At 55.4% G+C, this 17,849-nt stretch overlaps 3 protein-coding genes across 4 annotated transcripts; all 3 read right to left on the reverse strand.

Annotated features, from left to right (window-relative positions):
• TMEM95 (transmembrane protein 95) lies at positions 1 to 1,430 on the reverse strand. The gene is made up of 7 exons (XM_024564638.1): positions 1,262 to 1,430; positions 982 to 1,038; positions 699 to 779; positions 575 to 595; positions 348 to 428; positions 153 to 232; positions 1 to 15 (listed from the first exon to the last, which is right to left on the reverse strand). The coding sequence occupies exons 1-7, from the start codon at positions 1,428 to 1,430 to the stop codon at positions 1 to 3; spliced, it is 504 nt and encodes a 167-aa protein (XP_024420406.1).
• Positions 1,431 to 1,671: 241 nt separating this feature from the next.
• KCTD11 (potassium channel tetramerization domain containing 11) lies at positions 1,672 to 5,030 on the reverse strand. The gene has a single exon (XM_024564855.4). It carries the CDS (start codon positions 3,707 to 3,709, stop codon positions 3,011 to 3,013), a length of 699 nt encoding a protein of 232 aa, XP_024420623.1. The 5' UTR covers positions 3,710 to 5,030; the 3' UTR covers positions 1,672 to 3,010.
• A 173-nt stretch (positions 5,031 to 5,203) lies between these two features.
• ACAP1 (ArfGAP with coiled-coil, ankyrin repeat and PH domains 1) lies at positions 5,204 to 17,354 on the reverse strand. Of its 2 annotated transcripts, XM_024564796.3 has the most exons (24): positions 17,248 to 17,354; positions 16,564 to 16,708; positions 15,803 to 16,079; positions 15,222 to 15,279; positions 12,392 to 12,511; positions 12,119 to 12,172; positions 11,975 to 12,033; positions 11,550 to 11,733; positions 11,374 to 11,418; positions 11,160 to 11,255; positions 10,975 to 11,049; positions 10,768 to 10,877; positions 9,741 to 9,792; positions 9,545 to 9,645; positions 9,066 to 9,189; positions 8,756 to 8,967; positions 8,017 to 8,086; positions 7,799 to 7,893; positions 7,531 to 7,700; positions 6,784 to 6,956; positions 6,258 to 6,367; positions 6,053 to 6,163; positions 5,672 to 5,721; positions 5,204 to 5,387 (listed from the first exon to the last, which is right to left on the reverse strand). In XM_024564796.3, the coding sequence occupies exons 2-24, from the start codon at positions 16,706 to 16,708 to the stop codon at positions 5,287 to 5,289; spliced, it is 2,592 nt and encodes an 863-aa protein (XP_024420564.2). In that variant the 5' UTR covers positions 17,248 to 17,354; the 3' UTR covers positions 5,204 to 5,286. The 2 variants fall into 2 exon arrangements, with proteins under 2 accessions (XP_024420564.2, XP_045054972.1); XM_045199037.2 differs by lacking the exon at positions 12,392 to 12,511.
• Positions 17,355 to 17,849: the final 495 nt, after the last annotated feature.

Consider the following 17,849-nt stretch of genomic DNA (forward strand, 5'->3'; position numbering starts at 1 on the left):
TCAAGGAGGTGGAACCTGAGGGAAGATGGAGGTGGGGGGTCTGGGAAGGGAAGGGAAAGGAACTGACGGGGAAAGAGGAAGGATGGATCATGGAAGGTACTGGGTGGGTCAGAGGCGGTGAGACTGTTTCCTGCCCTTATCCCCCAACTCACTCCACCACAAGGCTCAGGACACCCAGGAACAGGACAGTTCCAAAGACAGAGAGGAGCAGAATCCTGGCTTCCCAAAGATCGTGACGTCCTGCAGGGAATCCAGGAAACAATGAAAGAGGACCCCACCCTTGACACTGGGGGAGCTTAGGAGCTCAGAGATCTGGGTGAGATGAGGCAGGGGTGGGGAGTAAGGACCTGGGAAGCAGCGTTTTAGGGGCCAGCAGTGCACCTCAAAGCCCTGGCAGGTGGAACAGTTGTACAGGATGGTGCTGCCCCCTGCAGGAGACAGCAGGACCAGAGCTGGGGAGGGGAAGCCCAGACTCCGCCCTTCCAGAGGATCCCACTTGCTCCTGCTAACGGCCAGGCTCTCCTCAGGTACCCAGAAGCCCCTGGTCCTCACTACCCTTTCCTTTTCTACTCACAACAGGCAGGAGTACAGAGAGCTGAAATGAAAGACAAGGAGGGGTGGGCATAGATGAGCAGTTCAGCCACATACCCCTTTGCCCAAGATCCTAGGCACCCCTTGATCCCTCCCCCCATCAGTACCTTCTCTGGTGTACTCAGGGAGCTTGGTCTTTTGAAGCCATTGCCAATATAAAGGGAGTGAGGAGAAAGACCTTTTGATTTCTGGGGAGGCAGAAAGCAGCCATTTTGCCCAGGGCCCCAATAGCACTAGTTGATAGTCACCCTTTCACCCAGCACCTCCCCTGTTACTCCTTCCTGTCTCCACTGGCCCTCCTTCCTTCCCTGCCTGCCCAGCTCCTCCCTCCCATGCCCCACCTTGGTGCCCATCTAAGCCCTTTGATTGTGTGTTCCCCAATGACCTCACCCATGACCCTCAGGATTCTGTGAGTCTTCTCTGTGACTTTGTTCATGGACACCTCATCTGTGGAGATAGGCAAGGACCAGGGAGTTCCTCACCAGCCCAGAAGATTCTTGAGTCTCCCAAGGCCCAAAGAAGCTCTCCCAGAGGGAGAGAGGCCAGCGAGTCCAGGGAGGGCTATGGACTGAGGTGACAGCTGAGGGGCACAGCTGGGAAGTCACGTGTTATTTTGCTTGGGGCATAGGGTTGACTGTTGATGGGCTCCTCCCTGGATGTCTGGACTTACCTAAGGCAAAGGCTGAGAAGTTCCAGGAGGCCTCACAGTCCTTCCACTGGGCCTTCATCTGGTTACAGAGCCATGCCAGGCGGCCCGACAAGTCACGGGCTGGGAGGCGGCAGAAGACACAGGCCTGGGCAACTGCCAGGAAAGCCCCACCCAGTACCAGCACCCACATGCAGCCCAATGGGGGTGCTGGAGGGGAGCTGGCCCCCTGGGCTATGGAGACTCTATGATCCTAGTTCTAGCCCTTCGCCTGAAAGTTGTAGAGTTCCAGAACAGCTGGAGGTTCTAGAGCATTCCAAAATAGTGCCACTGCTCCATTCCTGGCTGGGGTAAACCTGGGCCCGAGGAACTGAGGACCAGAAGAAGACATCTCTAATAGGAGAGGGGCAGAGACAGTAGGACTTCTGCTGCAAGAGGGACAGCACCCCCGACATGGCCCTCAGCAGCCTTTACAAGTTTGTGGTTCCAAAAGCAACTTTATTTTTCTTCTTGTAAGTGATAAATAATGAGTGACTCCCCTAGAGAAGTTGTTCATGATTATTCCATCTCTTCAGCGATGCAGAAGTCCCATCCCTTTCTATATCCTCCACAACTTTCCCAAACTCTTCTGTTCAGCTCCTCTCTGCATAGGGCAGCCTTGGGTCTTTCCTCAGCAATCTCCTAGCAACAGGCCTATGGTTGCCTTAGCAACCAAGAATGCTATAAAGGCCTCCAAGGCCCTGCTAAGCCCAGTGACTTCTCTTACCTCTCTCACCAGGAAGATCCTAGTGATTCAAATCCCAAAAAGCCCCGCCTGCATATGTGGTAATGTAAATGCATACACGTGTGTAAACACACACACCACTTGTGGTTAAACTATTAATTCTCAGTCTACTCACACCCATAGACACACCTGGTGCCCAAACAGTCTCAGCCCCACACAGGCCTGGACATGCAGAGGCCACAGAAAGGCCTGCACACAGACACCATCGCCAGCAACACAGACGGGAGCCAGGACGTCAGAGACTCACACATCAGTCAGACACATGCTGACATGCACGCACACAGGAAGGAATTAAGGCCAAGGCCCAAGAAGATGCCACCCTCCTCCCCATGGCCAGCTCCACCATCAGCAACAGATCCTTTAAAACACTTGGATTGCCAGAGGAATGCTCTACCCCATAGTAACTGGGGATTCTCCCAGCTCCCTTACGCCAACCTAGAGTGGGGTGCAGCCTTTCTCTCTCCCTCAGTAAGTGGCTTGGGACACAGGAAAGAATCTCCCTTCCCATGTTCCAGAGTGTTCTGGCCTGTCATTGTTCAGGCCAGGCCACTCAGCTCCAGAAGAAGTCACAGTCCAGGAGACCACATTAGAGCAATGCAGAGTTCCTCTCTCTCCCAGACCTCCCAGGGTTCTGCGGGGCCTAGCATAGGCAGAGAAGTGTCCCCACTCTCCCAGACCCCTGAATACTGAGCTCCCACCAAGGTCCCCAGCCTCAGGTGAGAACACACCAGGACAAACTTCCCCATCCTTCCCAAGATTAGCACCAGTCCATACCCTCTGTAGCACTTGTGAGCCCTCGGTGGGCTTGGGTGTGGGGAGTCCTGTCCACATCCGGGCTCCAGTCAGGTGCAGTGGGACCTCTGGCTCTCACAGCCCCTGAGGCAGAGCTAGGGAGAAGCTCCGGGGAAAATTTGTCCCCTTTGCTGCCCCCTTCTCTCCCCCTCCACTCCCCTACAGTCAAAATGAGGGCAGTATTCGCAGTTCTCAGCTCAGTGCCGGACAAAGCGCAGAGATCTGGAGTTGAGCAGGTCTTCAGGGTCAGGGAAAACAGAGTCTAGCCGGAAGCCATGCTCCAGAGCCACTCGCAGCACCTCCTCCAGGAAGCCTGGAGTGCCCACCACTTCGCGTCGCTCTCCTGGCCCCCCAGTCCACAGTGGCTGCAGCCCCAGTCTCCTGTACTCCACTTCTGGCAGTTCCATGGGGCGGGGGGCCCACTCCAGACGAAAATGTGGTCCTGCCTCTGCCCTCTCCTCACTGGCCACACCAAATCGGGCCCTCATGGCACCCAGACACTCTGGGTCAGTGCAGAAGAGGTTGGCTTGGAAGACATCCACCTGGGCAGAGCTCAGCTCATAGTGATGCGGGCCCTGGCGAGCAGAGAAGTGCACCAGGCGGGGGCTGGCATCTATATCTGCGTGGAGCAGGGCAGCTGTGGGTGCAGGGGTACCCTGAGAAGCTTCCAGTTCCCGCAGGGCATCTAGGAGGGGCCGGATTTGGTAGAAGTCGGCCTCTGCCCTAAGAAGTGCTGTCTCCCCATATCCTAGGGGCAGGTCCAGGCGGCCCAGCCTCAGGAAATTGAGAATGTGTCGGAAGGCCTTGCCATCTCGGTCTATGAAGTAGTAGCCGCCTCCCTGGGGGTTGAGGCTGGGCGGAATGGAAGTGCCAGCCCTAAACATGGCCCCCAGCATGGAGTCTGGGAAGCGAGTCAGGGTCTCCAAAGTAGTGGAATATAACGTGCCCCCCACATTCAGGGTCACGGGGCCCCCAAAGGAGGGGGGTGAAGAGGGCACAGGAGGAGGGGAAATTTTGGGGAGTACTGGAGACACAGAAAGAGAAGAAAAGGCAGAACTTCCTGGGTGCGTGCAGAATTGGGTCGTAAGTTTCAGACTCTCTAAGCTGGAGGCACTGGCTGGAGTACAAGGCAGCAAGATCTAGGGCGCACCCCCGCTAGCTTGATGGTGCGGGATGTTTTCCGGGCACAGAAACGCCCGAAAGGTTTAGAGAATGGATGAAAAGAGCACAGGAAAGACCACGACGACGAAGAGAGGTTTAGGTCCAGAGGCATCCAGTTCTGGGTGGTCTGCGATTCCTTTCTGTGGTCTTTAGATCGTGGCTTTCCGGAATCCAACCAGCAGGTGACGGTCGAGCACAAGGCTGACTCTTTCCAGGGTCCAGCTTCCGAGTTCTCGGGCAGATCGCTGTCTCAGTGAGCTAGCCAACGCAGGGTTCCAGGGGCCAGTCACTGGCCTGGCCTTGGCCTGGCTCCGCGCGGGTTCCAAGAGATGGAGGCGGGGCTCCCTGAAGCTGATGGCGGAGGTGCCTCTGAACCCGCTGGGGAGCGAGGATGCACCCTAAGTCGTAGCTGCGATTGTCCAAGGACTCTGATAGAAGCGGCCTAGAGTCGCAGACACGGGCGCCGCCGCCTTACCCGGGTGTCTCCGCAGCTGCTGAAGTGCTCTCCGCCCCCAGGAAGTGGCCGAAGGGCTGCAGCCCCTGGTCCTTTAAGACCCAGCTCCGCCCCCGTGGCGCCCGCCCACCACCCCGGTGGGGCACGCAAGGCTCGGGTGGAGGTGGGAGCTGAGTGGCGAACTGGAGACACTGGGAGGACGGGCTGGGCTGGGGACGCAAGTGGGGGTGGGGTCCGGAGGGTGACTCCAGTGGCGGCGCGTCACGTCACTCCGGATGTGGCTGCGACGGCCTCACCGGTCTCAGGTGTGCCTCACCTCACGTCTGCAGCTGCCTGGGGGCGGGAGTCCCCAGTCCCCCAACTCTGAGGAAACAGAGGCGCGGCCTTCCAGGGCTTGGGGACCGGCAGTTTCCTTCTCCTCTTCCCCGTGGGGAATTTCTGAGGGGGCGGGTGCTGAACCACCGCATTCCGGGGAGGTTTCTGGGTCGGGGTGGCCGAGCCAGCCTCTCGGGCCCGCCCGACGCCAGCTCCCCTATAGGGGAGGCCGATCCCGGCCCCCCGCGAGCAGCCTCTGCTCGGTCGCGGGAGCCCAAGAGCCCCGCCCTAGGGCCGCCCGTGCTAGGGCTGAGGCCGCAGCTTCCACTTCACTCCCTGGGAGCCGCCCCTAGTGTGACTCCAGCTTGAAAACTCGCTTCCATTCTGCAGCCCGGGAGCCACAGCGCCCAACCCCCTGCGGGCCCGGAGGTGGCGCCCAATAAATGAACTACGAAGGGAAGAGCAAAGCACAAAGGCTTTAATGGCCACAGGCTGGTGGTGGGTTAGGAAGGGTGCGGGGCGCGGGACCTCAAAGGCCTGGAATCAAAGCGTGTGGAGGTCATAACTACGCCGGCTCAGCTTCTCTGGGTCGTCGGATGCCATGAGGGAGAAGTCACGGAAGATGTCGAGATATGTCTCGTCTCCTGAGGGGAGGGAGGAAGGGCTGGGAGGGGGCAGCTGGGCCCCTAGCTCAGCAGAGTATGCTGGGAACAGCGAGTGAAGGAGATACCTGAGCTCTCAGGGCACAGCCCTTGCCTTTTCTGTTTTGGGCTCTGGTGTGTGGAATATGCACAACACATATGTATTTCCTGAGTAAATACTAGACTTTATCAGTAAATCTGGACACGAGGGGTACAGGTCACCAGGGGCCAAAAGCCCAGAGTTACAATGATAAGCCTGGTGAGGGTGGCGTAGGGAGGTACTTTACCTGCCTGGCCCTGGGCAGCTTCGACCTCTCTCATCTTTGCCAATCGGAGCCTAAAGGGGAGGGAGTTAAGGAATGAATGACAATCTAAAGCACACCAACCCCCCCCACCCCAACTTCCCATCCTTTGAGCTGGGTTGTTATTCATCTCTTCATCTAACAATCCTGATGAATGGTGACTCTCAGGATGAGCTCACCGTTCTTGTACCCTGCCCACCCGGTCCCTACTCCGCACCCCATCAGGGCTTGGAGCATCCTGTCAATTGCCTGGTCCGAGAGCTGACCCCTCCCTTCCCCAGGCTTTCCTTGGCAAGTTGGGTTCTTGGCATTAGCTACACCCATTTGAAAGGTGCAAGTGCTAGCCCCACCCCTCAGCATCCTTACAGGGTAACGATGTCAGCATTGGCTGTTTCCATGGCAATGGTCAGCGGGTCTCTGCCTTCGGAGTCCTGTGCTCCCAGGTCAGCTCCCCGTTTCAAGAACAGGCAGGCCAGTCTAGAGAGGATAGCCAGATTCAATCTGCAGCTCACCCCACCTGGAACCTTCCTCCCCAAGGCCATCACCACTGTCACCCAGAGATGGGAGCTACCCAGTGTGGCCAAGGATGGTTGCGTGGTGGAGCGGGCCTCGGCCATGGCTGTCTGCTTGGTTCACATTCGCCCCATTCTGGAGGAGAAACTCACAGGCCAAAAGAGAATTCTGCATGGAGAAATGGAGAATGGGGAGAGAGAGTGGCATCTTTAGAGGCAGATTTATAGATTTTTAGAATGGGGTCTGTCCAGAGGGTGGGCGTGGGATTAGGAGTTTAGGGATACAGCTCGGTGTCAGGCTCTGCTCTAGCTCTTTATATGTATCCATACATTACATCCACAGTACAACCTAATGAGGTATGGGATCCCTATTTTACAGATGAGGAAACTGAGGCAGAGAGAGGTTCATAACTATAAGTGGTGAGAGCCTGGATTCAAACCCAGGTTATCTGCCTCCAAATCATACACTCTTAGCAGTCTCTGTTGGTTATCACTCCCTATGGCGTGGGGGGAGGGGTAAGAAAGTCAGGAGTAGGGAAGAAGGGGAGCCTTGGGGTGGGGTGGGGAGACTAGCAAGACCCTCACAGCAGCTGTGGCCTGGATCAGTGGCGTGGCATTCTCCCGACCCGTGTTGACCCAGTTGACATCAGCTCCGTGGGCGAGGGCGTCAGCCATGGTGGGGAGGGATGGAGGATGCCCAGCAGCTCGAAACAGCAGGGCCCCAGGGTGCAGGCTGCCCAGGTCATCAGAGGGTGGGTCTGTTAGGGGGAATCGGCTTTGAGTCTGGGAAGAAAACCTTCAGCAGAAGCCCCTGATGCTGTAATGGGGTAGGGCCCTTCTCAATTGTGGAGAGGCCTTCAAGATTCTGGAGACTGTTGTGGGAAGTGGAGGTGTGTGTGAGTACAGTGCGGGGCCCCTAGGGCTAGAGAGCGTCAGTTCACCTCTTCTTGTCCAACCACCCCAACTGGCTGGGATGTTGTGGGCGGCTTGACTCACTGCAGGTCCACCTCAGCTCTCTTGGCTCCCGCTGCTCTAGCCAAGCACACCGCCTTCACAGGCCTTTGGAGACCCTAGCCCATTCTCAGTTCTGACTTTTCTCATGTGGATGACACCCTTAACAGCCTCCCTGCCTACTCCTAGCTCCATGCTCCTTCCCATTCTTCACTGTAAACCCCAGAACTCTTACCTTCTAAAACCAGTGCTGGTGTGGCCTGGCTCCTCCAACATTCTCAAAGGGAAGGCCTAGGCCTTACGCTCTGAACCACCCCACCAGCCTTGGCATAGTGCTGAGCACACACCAGGTGCACAATGAATGCCCAACCAACCCTATACCTGGCTTGGATCTGAAGCTCCCTGGCAGGGGCTTAATGGAAGGCTTTGGGGGCACAGGAGGCTGCCCTTTTGGGGGCCCTCGGCCACCTCTTCGCCCTCGAATCTCAGGAAGCTTGGTCAGGAACTTCTTCTCCACGTATTTGGCATGAATCCAGGCCTCCTTCTCCTGCCTGGAGCGGGAAGAAGGGGACAGTCTTCCCTCCTCCCATTCCAGACCCTTTTCCCTCCCTGCAAAGGGGGCGGCCCCAGCCCCTCCCATCAGCCTCACCGGGAGCAGCTGGGCCCTGGCTTCTTCACTGCCATGGCCTCCACACGGGCCTCATAGATCTGGTTGATGACTACGTTTCCCAGCTCGCACATAAGCTTCAGGCACCAAGGCAGAGGCAGACAGTCAGGCAGGGTGGGGGTGGCACCTGAGCCCTTAGGGCTCTGCAGCCCTGTCCTCACCCCACCCTACCCCCCACTTTTCATAACATCCCAAGTCACCTTCACTAGTTCTGGCTCCCATGAGTCAAGTGTCAGAGAACGGACTTTGGAGAAATGAACTCCAAGGCTCCTGGAGGACCAGAGTGGAAGTCAGGCCCTGTGTGAGGCAGCAGCTGGGGGAGCTGCCACTGCGCCTGAAAAGACTTGGAGACAAGACCCTGCATGGGGGCCACTCAGAGGCACTGGGCCAGGAGGCAGCAAGGCAGCAAGGCTACTGGGCCAAGTAGCCTTGACCTGAATCTAGCAGGATCCTGTCTATTCACTATCCCCTCTCCCTTCTTCTCCTACATATCATTTTAAGAGCCTCATCCCCTCCACTCACCTCCCTTCTTTCTTGGCACTTTGGCCTAGACAAGTCTTTCCCACCATTCCCCTTCCCTCCTTCTACCAGACTGACTCAGGGTGAGGGCCGTATAGACTTGCTTCACAATCTCTCCTCTCTGCTCTTCATTGGCTCACCCATCCTCTGCAGCCTTGACCCCACACCTCCTCCAGTCAAGCCAATTACTCTGGGTGTTCCCCAACCCTATCTAGACCAGGACACTGAGAGGCTGGGCCCACCTCCATCTGTGCCCCACAGGCTTGTGCCCCGCCTGTGCCCAGTGACAGCCAGAGTCTTAGGGAGGAAGCCAGGGCAAAGTGAGAAAGGAGGAGCCTGGGCGATGGGCTCTATCTTGGCTCCCCCCCGCCACTGCAGCCAGAAGGAACGGGGCCCATGCTTGGGGCCTTGGGGAGTGACCTGTGGATGCCAGAGCACTGAATGCAGAGGGTGACGCCAAGGTTGATGCTGGCCCACTCAGGGGCTGGTTCCCGGCAGTCGCAACACTGGGCATTGCCGTCCACACTCTGTACCTGGGCTGCCACGTGCCCCGCTCCACCAGACTCCCTTCCCCTGGTCATCCCGCCAGAGCCCAGGGTGGCAGCAGAGCCAATGACCAGGTGTCCTGAGCCCTGGGGCAGACAGGAGAAGAAAGAGTGGCTATGGGGCCTAAGGGAAGGGCTATCCCATCCCCTGGGAAGCCTGGCCCTGAACCTCCATGTTAAGGTACCTGGCCTGGACCCCGGGGGCTATCATCAAGGTGAGCCTGGCTGAAGGCCGTGGCAATGCTGCTCTGCACAGCACTGATCCACAGCTGTAGGAGGCGCTCCGAGTCAGCCTGTAGGAGGCAGGACCTGGGCAGGAAAGGGGATGGAGAGCAGGGAGGGGTCTGAGGCCTGGGGAGCCTGCGACAGGACGGGCAGGCTGACATTCAGCTAGTATTCAACTGGTACCAGTCATACTGAAATATTTCTGCACCAATAGGTGATATCCTTCTAAATAACCCCATCACCCTACACCCTCCCCTGCCTGCGCCCCCCCCCCCCCCCGCCCACTGCCCCAGGATCCAGCCACCAAAGGGTTAATGCCTGGGGCTGCATGTGGGGCCTCCAGACCCCTGCTCCAGGGATGTCTTTGTGATTGGCTCTACCTTCCCAGCTGGTAAAGATTTAGAGACATTAGAATGTCACCCCTGGGGACTGCACTCACTTGCTGGGGGATACCACCTCAAAGCAGAACCGCCTTTCTGAGTCAGGGCAGAGCTTCACTGTGCAGAGACGCAGGTCGTCTACCACCACGGTCACAGGGTCCTGACAGGGGGAGGTGACATGGAGGCAGATGTCCAGCCAGGAGCAGCAAGGGCTGAGTCTCCCTGGGCCCGGGCCTCCAGCACCTGGCTACCTACCTTGTACTTCTTCTGATAAACCAGTTGATTGCTCTGAATAGTAAACCAGCGTCTAGAGAGGGTGGAATTAAAGTTTGGACATGGGCAGTGTCAGGATAAGGCTGGGACAGGGACAGCAGAGGGTCTGTGTCCTTTGCCCCATAAGGATCTCGCAGAGAGGAGAGAGACCTGGGCTGATTGTCCCATGAGATGTTCCAGAGGAGGGCAGACCGTTGTGCAGAGTGTCTAAAGGGTACTGTTCACATCTTGGACAACCCGGATTTGATATATTTATGAAGACAACTTTCTAGCAGATGACAGTAAAATGCTTTTCCTAGTAAAATAAATCCAGCGCTATAATTTATTTTGGCAAATGGCAGTTCTTGGAGAAGGGGTTTGGCATCTTGGGGAAGGAGCCCATGTGCAATCTAAGGTGCACAAAGATCCCACATGGGCTGGCAGCCGCCCCAGAAGGGGAAGGAGTCGGGTCTGAACAGATCACCATCCTGTTCCGCACCCTGCGATGGCTCCCCATTTCCCTCAGAGTGGAGCCCAAGTCCCCCCAGAAGCCCACAAGGCCCTATGATAATTCACACCCTCATTGGTTCCAACTTCATCTCCTCCCACTTCCTCCTTCCTTCCTCTGTCCACACCCATACCTTCCTCTCCGTTCCTCCTAACAGTCCAGGTTGCTCAGGCCTTGGTGAAGCTGGCTCCTCCTTCTGCCTACATTCTTCCCCCACAAGTCCTCTTAAGCATTCACTAAGAAGTCACCTTCTCATGACCACTCTATTTAAAACCACAACCCCTCCTCAGCAATCCACATCCCTTACTTTATTATCTTAGCCCTCTGGCACCCATACCTTCCAACATAATGTATCCTAGTACATTTACGTAATTATTATACTACTGTCTCTCTTTGCTGATGGAATGTAAACTTTCTGAAGGCAGAGGTTTCATCTTTTTCCTTATTGTGCTTAGCATACCATAACCACTCAAAACACAGTTAATTGGATGGGTTTGGCTGATTGGGGTGTCCTCTCCTCACCTGCTCCAGGTTTTAAATGCATTGCTGGCCCGTTTGAAGAGATGGCCCTCCATGACCAGGCCACCAGGCCCCTCCTTTAGGCTTGGCTCTGGCTCCTCTCCACCCAGTTCCTAAGGGCATAGAAGGGTCAAAGGGCAACTTTGTGAGCAGAAAGCATGCCCCCCCCCCCCCACCCGGCTGTCTCCCTCCAGCAACCCCCACCCTCACCTTCTGTTTCAGCAGCACGTGTCTTTGCTCCATGTCCCTCTTCTCTCTGGCTGAATTCAAGACCAGCTGGTGCAACTGGGCATAGGAGGGGCATCTCAGATGGCCCTAGTCTCCCTGATCCAGGCCAGGAAAGTCACTTCAGAGCCCACTACCCTCTACCACCTGCCTGTTTGATGGGGCCCTACCTGGGCGCCCAGCTCCTTGCGATACTGGGCTAGCTGACTCAGCTCCTCGTGGCCCTGCTGAAAATGTGTAGCCTGGGCCTCCACCAAACGCAGCACCTGGGGTCAAGGTAGGCAGGGGGAAGAGCCGGGGAGGACCCTCAATATTTCCCTTTTTCCCTCCTGTTCTCCATCAGTAGGCTCTCCCCACCCTGCCCATACTGCCACTGCAACTCACAAATTCCATGATATCAAACTTCCTCTTGTCCTCAATCACATTGATCTGAGGGCCCAAAAATACCTCTGGTCAGTCTTGAAAACACAGTGCCCCCTCCCAAGGCATGCCAGGGACTCTCTCTAGCCCTGAGGTGACTGAGACCCTGGTACTCCAAGAGGACTGGTGAGGGCAGGCACCTGCAGGGCATAATCCAGTGCCCGTCCCCGGTACCCGGCTCGAGCTGTCTTCAGAGCAGCTACTGCCTCTTCTGCCTCCTGAACCCGGCGCCGGGGGACCTCTGCGTTGTGGGTAAGAGCAGCCTCCAGGCTCTCAGCGCCTCGCCAGAAATCCCGACGAGCCTCTCGGAAGCCCCGGAGACCTCTGGGGGTAGGGGGATATGCAGAATCACGGATACACCCACCTGCCCCTAGCAGAGAAGTCCCGGGAGCCGGCCTGCTCACGGCCTTTCAGTTAGTCTCTGCACAGTCAGAACTCCAAGGGGGTTCTTGGGATGGGGGATAGCATTCAGGCCACCAGAAACCCCTAGTTTCACAGCTTTGTTCAGGGAGGCCCCTGTGCTAACAGGAAGGGCTGAAGAACTGGTTTCCCTCCCAACACTCACTCCTTAACCAGGGTTTGGATTTGCTGCTGCAGCATGTGCTGGGTGGCATCTAGAAGCTCCTGAGGAGAAGCAGAAGTTGGAAGATGGGAGTCAGGACCACAGCCAACCTTGCTCCCCTGACCTGCCCTACCTAGCCCCTCTCACCGAGTGGCTGTCCAGCTTGTGGCTCAGGCTCTGAGTGAATTTGTCCAGACACTCCTAGGCAAGAAGAGGCAAAGAGAGAGAGAGTACCAGGCATGGGGGCAGGGCCCTCCCATATTTAGACTCAGCCTGCTATGGCTGTCTTGGATGGCAGCACCAGCCCTGCTCTGGCCTGGAACCTGCAGACCCCAGATCAACCCTCCCCTGGATTCCACAGGATCTCTCCTCACCTCAGACCCCATCCCACCACGAATCGGGCCCAGGCCCTACACATACCGCCATCATGGGCTCTGGTGGACCCAGGCGGGCCAGATCACAAATGCCAACAATGAAGGCGCGGCCGGCAGTAAGGTAATGACGCCCACTTTCCAGGAGGCCATTACCCAGTTTGAGGAGCTAGGAAGCAACAGGACAATAGGGAGTCGTGCCATGTGCCAAGGTAGTTGGTGGCAACCCCCACTCCTGTCCCATTTCCTGTCCCCTTCCTTTGGGCTGTCCCCTCCCTTTGGGCTGTCCCCTCTACTCAGTTGGTGTAAACCCTACAGTATTTGCCATCTGGACTTGTCCCACTCTGCACTCGTTGAACATTCCCTCATAAACTTGACCGGTGGGCCACAGGCTTAGGGTAGCGATCACATGCTAGGGGGCTCCTATGGCCCATTCTGGCTGATCCCAATTGACAAACGAGGTGGCTTGATAAACAAGGGGCAAGTGACTAGCCCGAGGAAGGTCTCTCTGGGAGAGCCAGGTGGCTGAGCCAGAAGCCAAAGTGAGGTCTCCTGACCCCTGGCCCTTGTTACCTGTAGGAACTGCATTGCCCCTGAGGTGACGCCACGTGGCTCTGGCCTGTGTCAGTGTGCCTGGAATGGAGCGAGTGACTGTGGAGCCTGTGAGCTTGGCCCTGTGAACTTCTGTTGAACTGAAAACCACTTTTCAGAGCTAGTGAAGGCTTCAGGGAAATGGAGCTGGAGGTGGCTAGCAGGGTCAGTAATGGTCAGAGAACTGGTCACGATCGAACCTTATCAGATGTCCTCATGAGGTGTCTGTGACAAGGCACAAGGACCCAGATGCTCACAGCTCCATTGGGTGGCGCTGGGGAACCGAGTGTCCAGTTTTTCCTTATCCACTCCCCTCTGCCCTTTTATCTGAGTAAGGAACTTTCATAGGGCTGAACTAGTGATGAATGGTGTATCCACACAACAGAACGGTTCACAGCAATGCAAAGGAATGGACTACTCATACATGAACTACTGATAATGAGCTACTGAGACTATTAATACACACAATTTGAATAAACTTCAAGGATGTTATTCTGAGTGGGACGAAAAAGCCAATCTTGAAAGGTCACATACTGTGTGATTCCACCTATATAATACTCTTGAACTGACAGAAGTCTAGAGCTGGGGGACAGATGCGTGGTCATCTTGGGTTAGAATGGGGCAGGGAGGGCGTCATTAAAATGGGTAGTACAGAAGAGTTGTTTGTAGTGACAGGAGTTTTGTGTTTTGAATGTGATGCTGGTTATGAATCTATACACATGACAAAGTGTCATTGAATTACACACAAAAACTGTTTTAAAGAGTATGTGCAAAACAGGTAAAATCCACGTAAAAGTCTGTAGACAGTTCATCGCATCGTGCCAATACCAATTTTTTGGTCTTGGTGGTATATCATAGTTATGTAAGACGCTGCCACTGGGGGCAGCTGGGTGATGGGTACGTGGGACCTCCCTATACTATGTTTGCAACTTCCTGTGAATCTATAATTAACTCCAAATAAAAAAGTTTAATTTAAAAAATATATGTAGCCCTGGCCGGATAGCTCAGTTGGTCAGAGTGTCGTCCCATTACACCAAGTTTATGGGTTCGATCCCCAGTTAGGGCACAAGCAGGAATCAAGCAATGAATGCATAAATACGTGGAACAACAAATCCATGTTTCTCTGTCTCTCCCGTTTGCTCTCTCTAAAATCAGTAAACGAAAAATGTTAAAAATGTATGTATATATTAGTTGGTCATCCTCTAACTTTCAGGCCGTGGGAGAGCAAATATAAAACATGAAAGTCCCTCATGACAATTATACCATAGTGAGGAAAAGTACACAAGAAAAAAATTAGCAAAAACAGCATGACAGACACATGCTTAGGTGACCCCCGATGATTCCTGCCCTTGTGTAATGCCTACCCCTTGAGTGTGAGTGAGACCTGTGACCTGCTTCTAAGCAGTAGAATAGGCCAAGGCAACTGGATGGCACCCCCACGATTAGGTCGCAGCACATGGCAGAGATGACGGGTTCGCTCCTGTGATCACACTCCAATACACTGACACCATCTTGCCAGCACACATGAGGGAGACTCTCCTGCTGGCCTTGGAGAAGCAGGTGCTATGAAGTAAGCTGCCTATGGACAGGCCACATGGCAGGGGACTTGGTGGCCTCTAGGAGTTGAGGGCCTCAGCCCCAAAACCTGTGAGCTTGGGAGAAAACCCTAAGCCTCAGGTGAGACCACAGCCTCAACTAACACCTTGACTGCGGCCTGTGGGACCCTGAGCAGAGGCCAGCAAAGCTGTCTCCAACGCACCGAAACTGTGACAGAAAATGTGTGTGAAGCCATTACGTTTGTAGTAATTGATTATAGAGCAACAGAAAACTAATACAGCAAGTAAATACGTGACGCCAGATTGAGATGAACGCTGCAGAGAACAAGAGCGCCAGTGGGAGGGTGGGAGTGTGCACATGTGCACAGCCTGTGCTTTTTCACACAGAGTGGCCAGGGAAGACCCACTGCCTTTGTGTAGGTGTCTTACTGGTCTGTCCTCTTCCACAGTCAGTCTGTGAGCTCCCTGGGCAGAAATAATCTTGCTCTACCCTCCCCGATAGCCCAGGGTTGGCATAATGCAGGGCTCAAGAGCTGACAGGGTAAGTCCACAAATGAGACTTGTTTTCCAAGATCCCGAGCTCCTTGAGGGTACAGAACCACCTTTTTGCTTCTCTGTAGCCCCCAATATCTACCCCACATGATTAGCATTCATTAATCCCTGGGACTCATTCTCTGTCTCCAACTTTCTTCCTGGCTCTGCCCTTCTCGTTTTAATCCAATTCTGTGTCACCTTTTCCAGACGGGTCTCCAATTCTGACACTTCGACTTCCACCAGCTCAATAGAGGCTCTGGGAAAGGAAGGATGGTGTCAAGGGAACACAGTTTGGATCCATCTGGTCTGTTCATCTTGGCAGGGTCAGGTCAGGGGTTGGGGTTAGCGGGTGGAGGGCATAGACAGAAAAAGCTGGTGGGTTAAAGAGGCCCACCCACCAGCCCTCTTCTGCTTGCTCACTCCACAGTGTGGGAGCTACTATGGCCCAGGCCAGACCAGAGCAGGAAGGGTAGAAGAAGGGTGGATGTGGTGAGGGCAGGAAGTTGCTAACCGCCCACAGCAGGTGCTGGGGGAAGGGCGTGGGTCCCAGTGAGAGGAAGAATGGAATGCCAGCTCTGGGGGTGAGAGATTGGAGGCCCCCTCTGGGTTTGATAGCAGAGGTGCTGCTTTGGCCCACAAGCTGATCTTGTCCATTTGAAACCTACTCCCCTGCTAGGACATCTGGCCTGGGGAAGGGTATGTGGGGTGTGTGTGTGTGTGCGTGTGTTGGGGGATGTCAGACCACTTCTCCTCTGCCCCCCAGACATGCACACACTTACCGGAAGCGGGGTGAGTCCTTAAGACACTCCTCAAAATCCAGCTTGACTGTCATCTCAGCTTGATCACTTGAGCCAGGGGTCCCTGGGGCCAGGAGGGTGCAGATGCAGGTGGAGACGCTCTCTGCCCCCGGAGGGGCGTTGATGAGGAAGGAGAAAAGGTTCTCTCCTCGGTAGAGCCTGAGGTGGTCACAATTCTTTACCCCAAAGGGAAGGGGTGTCCTAGGAGAAGCTCTCACCCCACACTTCCAGGCAGTGCTGGGAGGGGCAGAGGCGGGGCCTGGGCAGAGGAGAGGGGCCTGAGATCAGAGAAGCCGCAGCCCCGCCCTCAGAGACTCTCCATTGGCACCTTCCTAAGGGGGGCCAGTCTCTTAGTGCTTCTTTCTCCTTTAGTGGCAGAGTTTTGGGAGCCTGGCAGATATGCCTTCAGATCCTGGCTCTGTCACTTAGAGACTGCATGACCCTGGGGAAGCTCTCTGATTCCTCAGTTTCCCCATCTGGAAGATGGGGATGACAACCCCTGCCTCCAGGACTGTTGTAAGAGTTAAAGTAAAATATTAGTGAATTTATGGTTGACTGAATCATGTCAATCATGTCACCCTGCTGCAGGTGGGCCTTTTCAGACCCCAACTGCCCAGACTACTCTGAGTTTTCTTCTGTGCTCTGGCTGCTCGTGGTTTCCTGTGTGTGGACTTCCCTTCTCTTCTCCCTCCCCTCTCTTCAGTGACTGAGCAGGAACCGCCTGGGCCCCCAATTCACAGCACCTAGACTCCTGTTCTTCTTCTCTTTATTTTCTACCCCTGGGGTGCTGAAGGCAGAGGAAGGTTGGCCCCCACACATCTCCAGCTGGCTACATTTTCTGTTGTTTGGCTTCCTCCTCCTGAGTCCATCAAAGCCACAGGGATTCATCTGGAGAGAAGGGGTTGGGTGAGTGGTTTTCTTACAGCAGGCATGAGATCTGGCTCATGTGATCCCCAGCCTCCCTAGAACCTACCCTCGCCCCCTCTCCCTCTGTGGCCAGGGCAGAAATCCCTTACCCCCTGCCCAGGCTCAAAACTGCACTCGTTTTGATTTGGGGAGTTTGGGTTGTTTCCAGGTTCCCTCTCTGAGCTTTCTGGGCTTTGGCAGTTCAACCCCTTGGATACCAGACATTGACACCAGCCAAACACTGCTTGGGACCCACTTTTTAGGAAGATAGGAGTGGGGGAGGTGGGGGAGAGAAGTCGGTGAGGAGTCTTGGGACCAGCAGATGGTGTCAAGCTGGAGGGGGGTCCCAACAATTTCTGATCCTCCCTGGTTCCTCTCTGTACAAATGTGGGCCCTTGCACACCAGGAGGGTTAGGGCCCTAGTACCCGGTGCTGATCTACTGGTCTCAGAGGACTGGGGGTTGGGGGTTGGGAGCTTGCCAAAAACCAGGCCAAGTGACATGGTGTCCTGGTGCTCTCACCAAGCTGCAGTGGTGTCATTGTCACTGTCAGGGAGTTCTTGATGGCCTATGATCCTAAAGCAGGCTTCCCGTGTGGTCCAGCAAACGGACCTCAGTTCTTATGGAATTCTCGCTCATCCAGTTCAGGCTTGCAGAGCCTGGAAGCATCACAGGATCAGGGTTGGGGCACCCATCAGCCTCCTGGTTCTCAGCCCTCCTGCCCCCAGGCTGACCCAGCCCAGCTCTCACCATCCTGCTGCTCATCTTCCATGTCTTCTTCAAGCTCCGGGTGAGGGCAGCACCTCAGGTACCTTCCTTTGCTATAATACTCCTTTCGTTGCACATCAACCTCCTTGTCCAACACGATGATGGCCGAAGTTGGGGACTGATTTTTGAAGGCAGAGGAATCTGAGGAGTCACCCAAATTAATCCGAGTCTTATGGCCACCTAGGATGTCCAGGCCACTGTGAACCACTCCCCAACCACAGGGGAGAAGCTCAAGCCCCAGCTTCTGGTCTCACTTCTATTACCTCCTCCCATTTTAGAAAACCTTTAGTGACCTCTCTATCCCCCACAGGTCTCTTGGGTTTTCTGTTCCTCCTTACCAGCCAGACTTCCCTGAT

Source organism: Desmodus rotundus, chromosome 9 (assembly GCF_022682495.2).
Source record: "Desmodus rotundus isolate HL8 chromosome 9, HLdesRot8A.1, whole genome shotgun sequence".
Taxonomy (NCBI): Eukaryota; Metazoa; Chordata; class Mammalia; order Chiroptera; family Phyllostomidae; genus Desmodus; species Desmodus rotundus.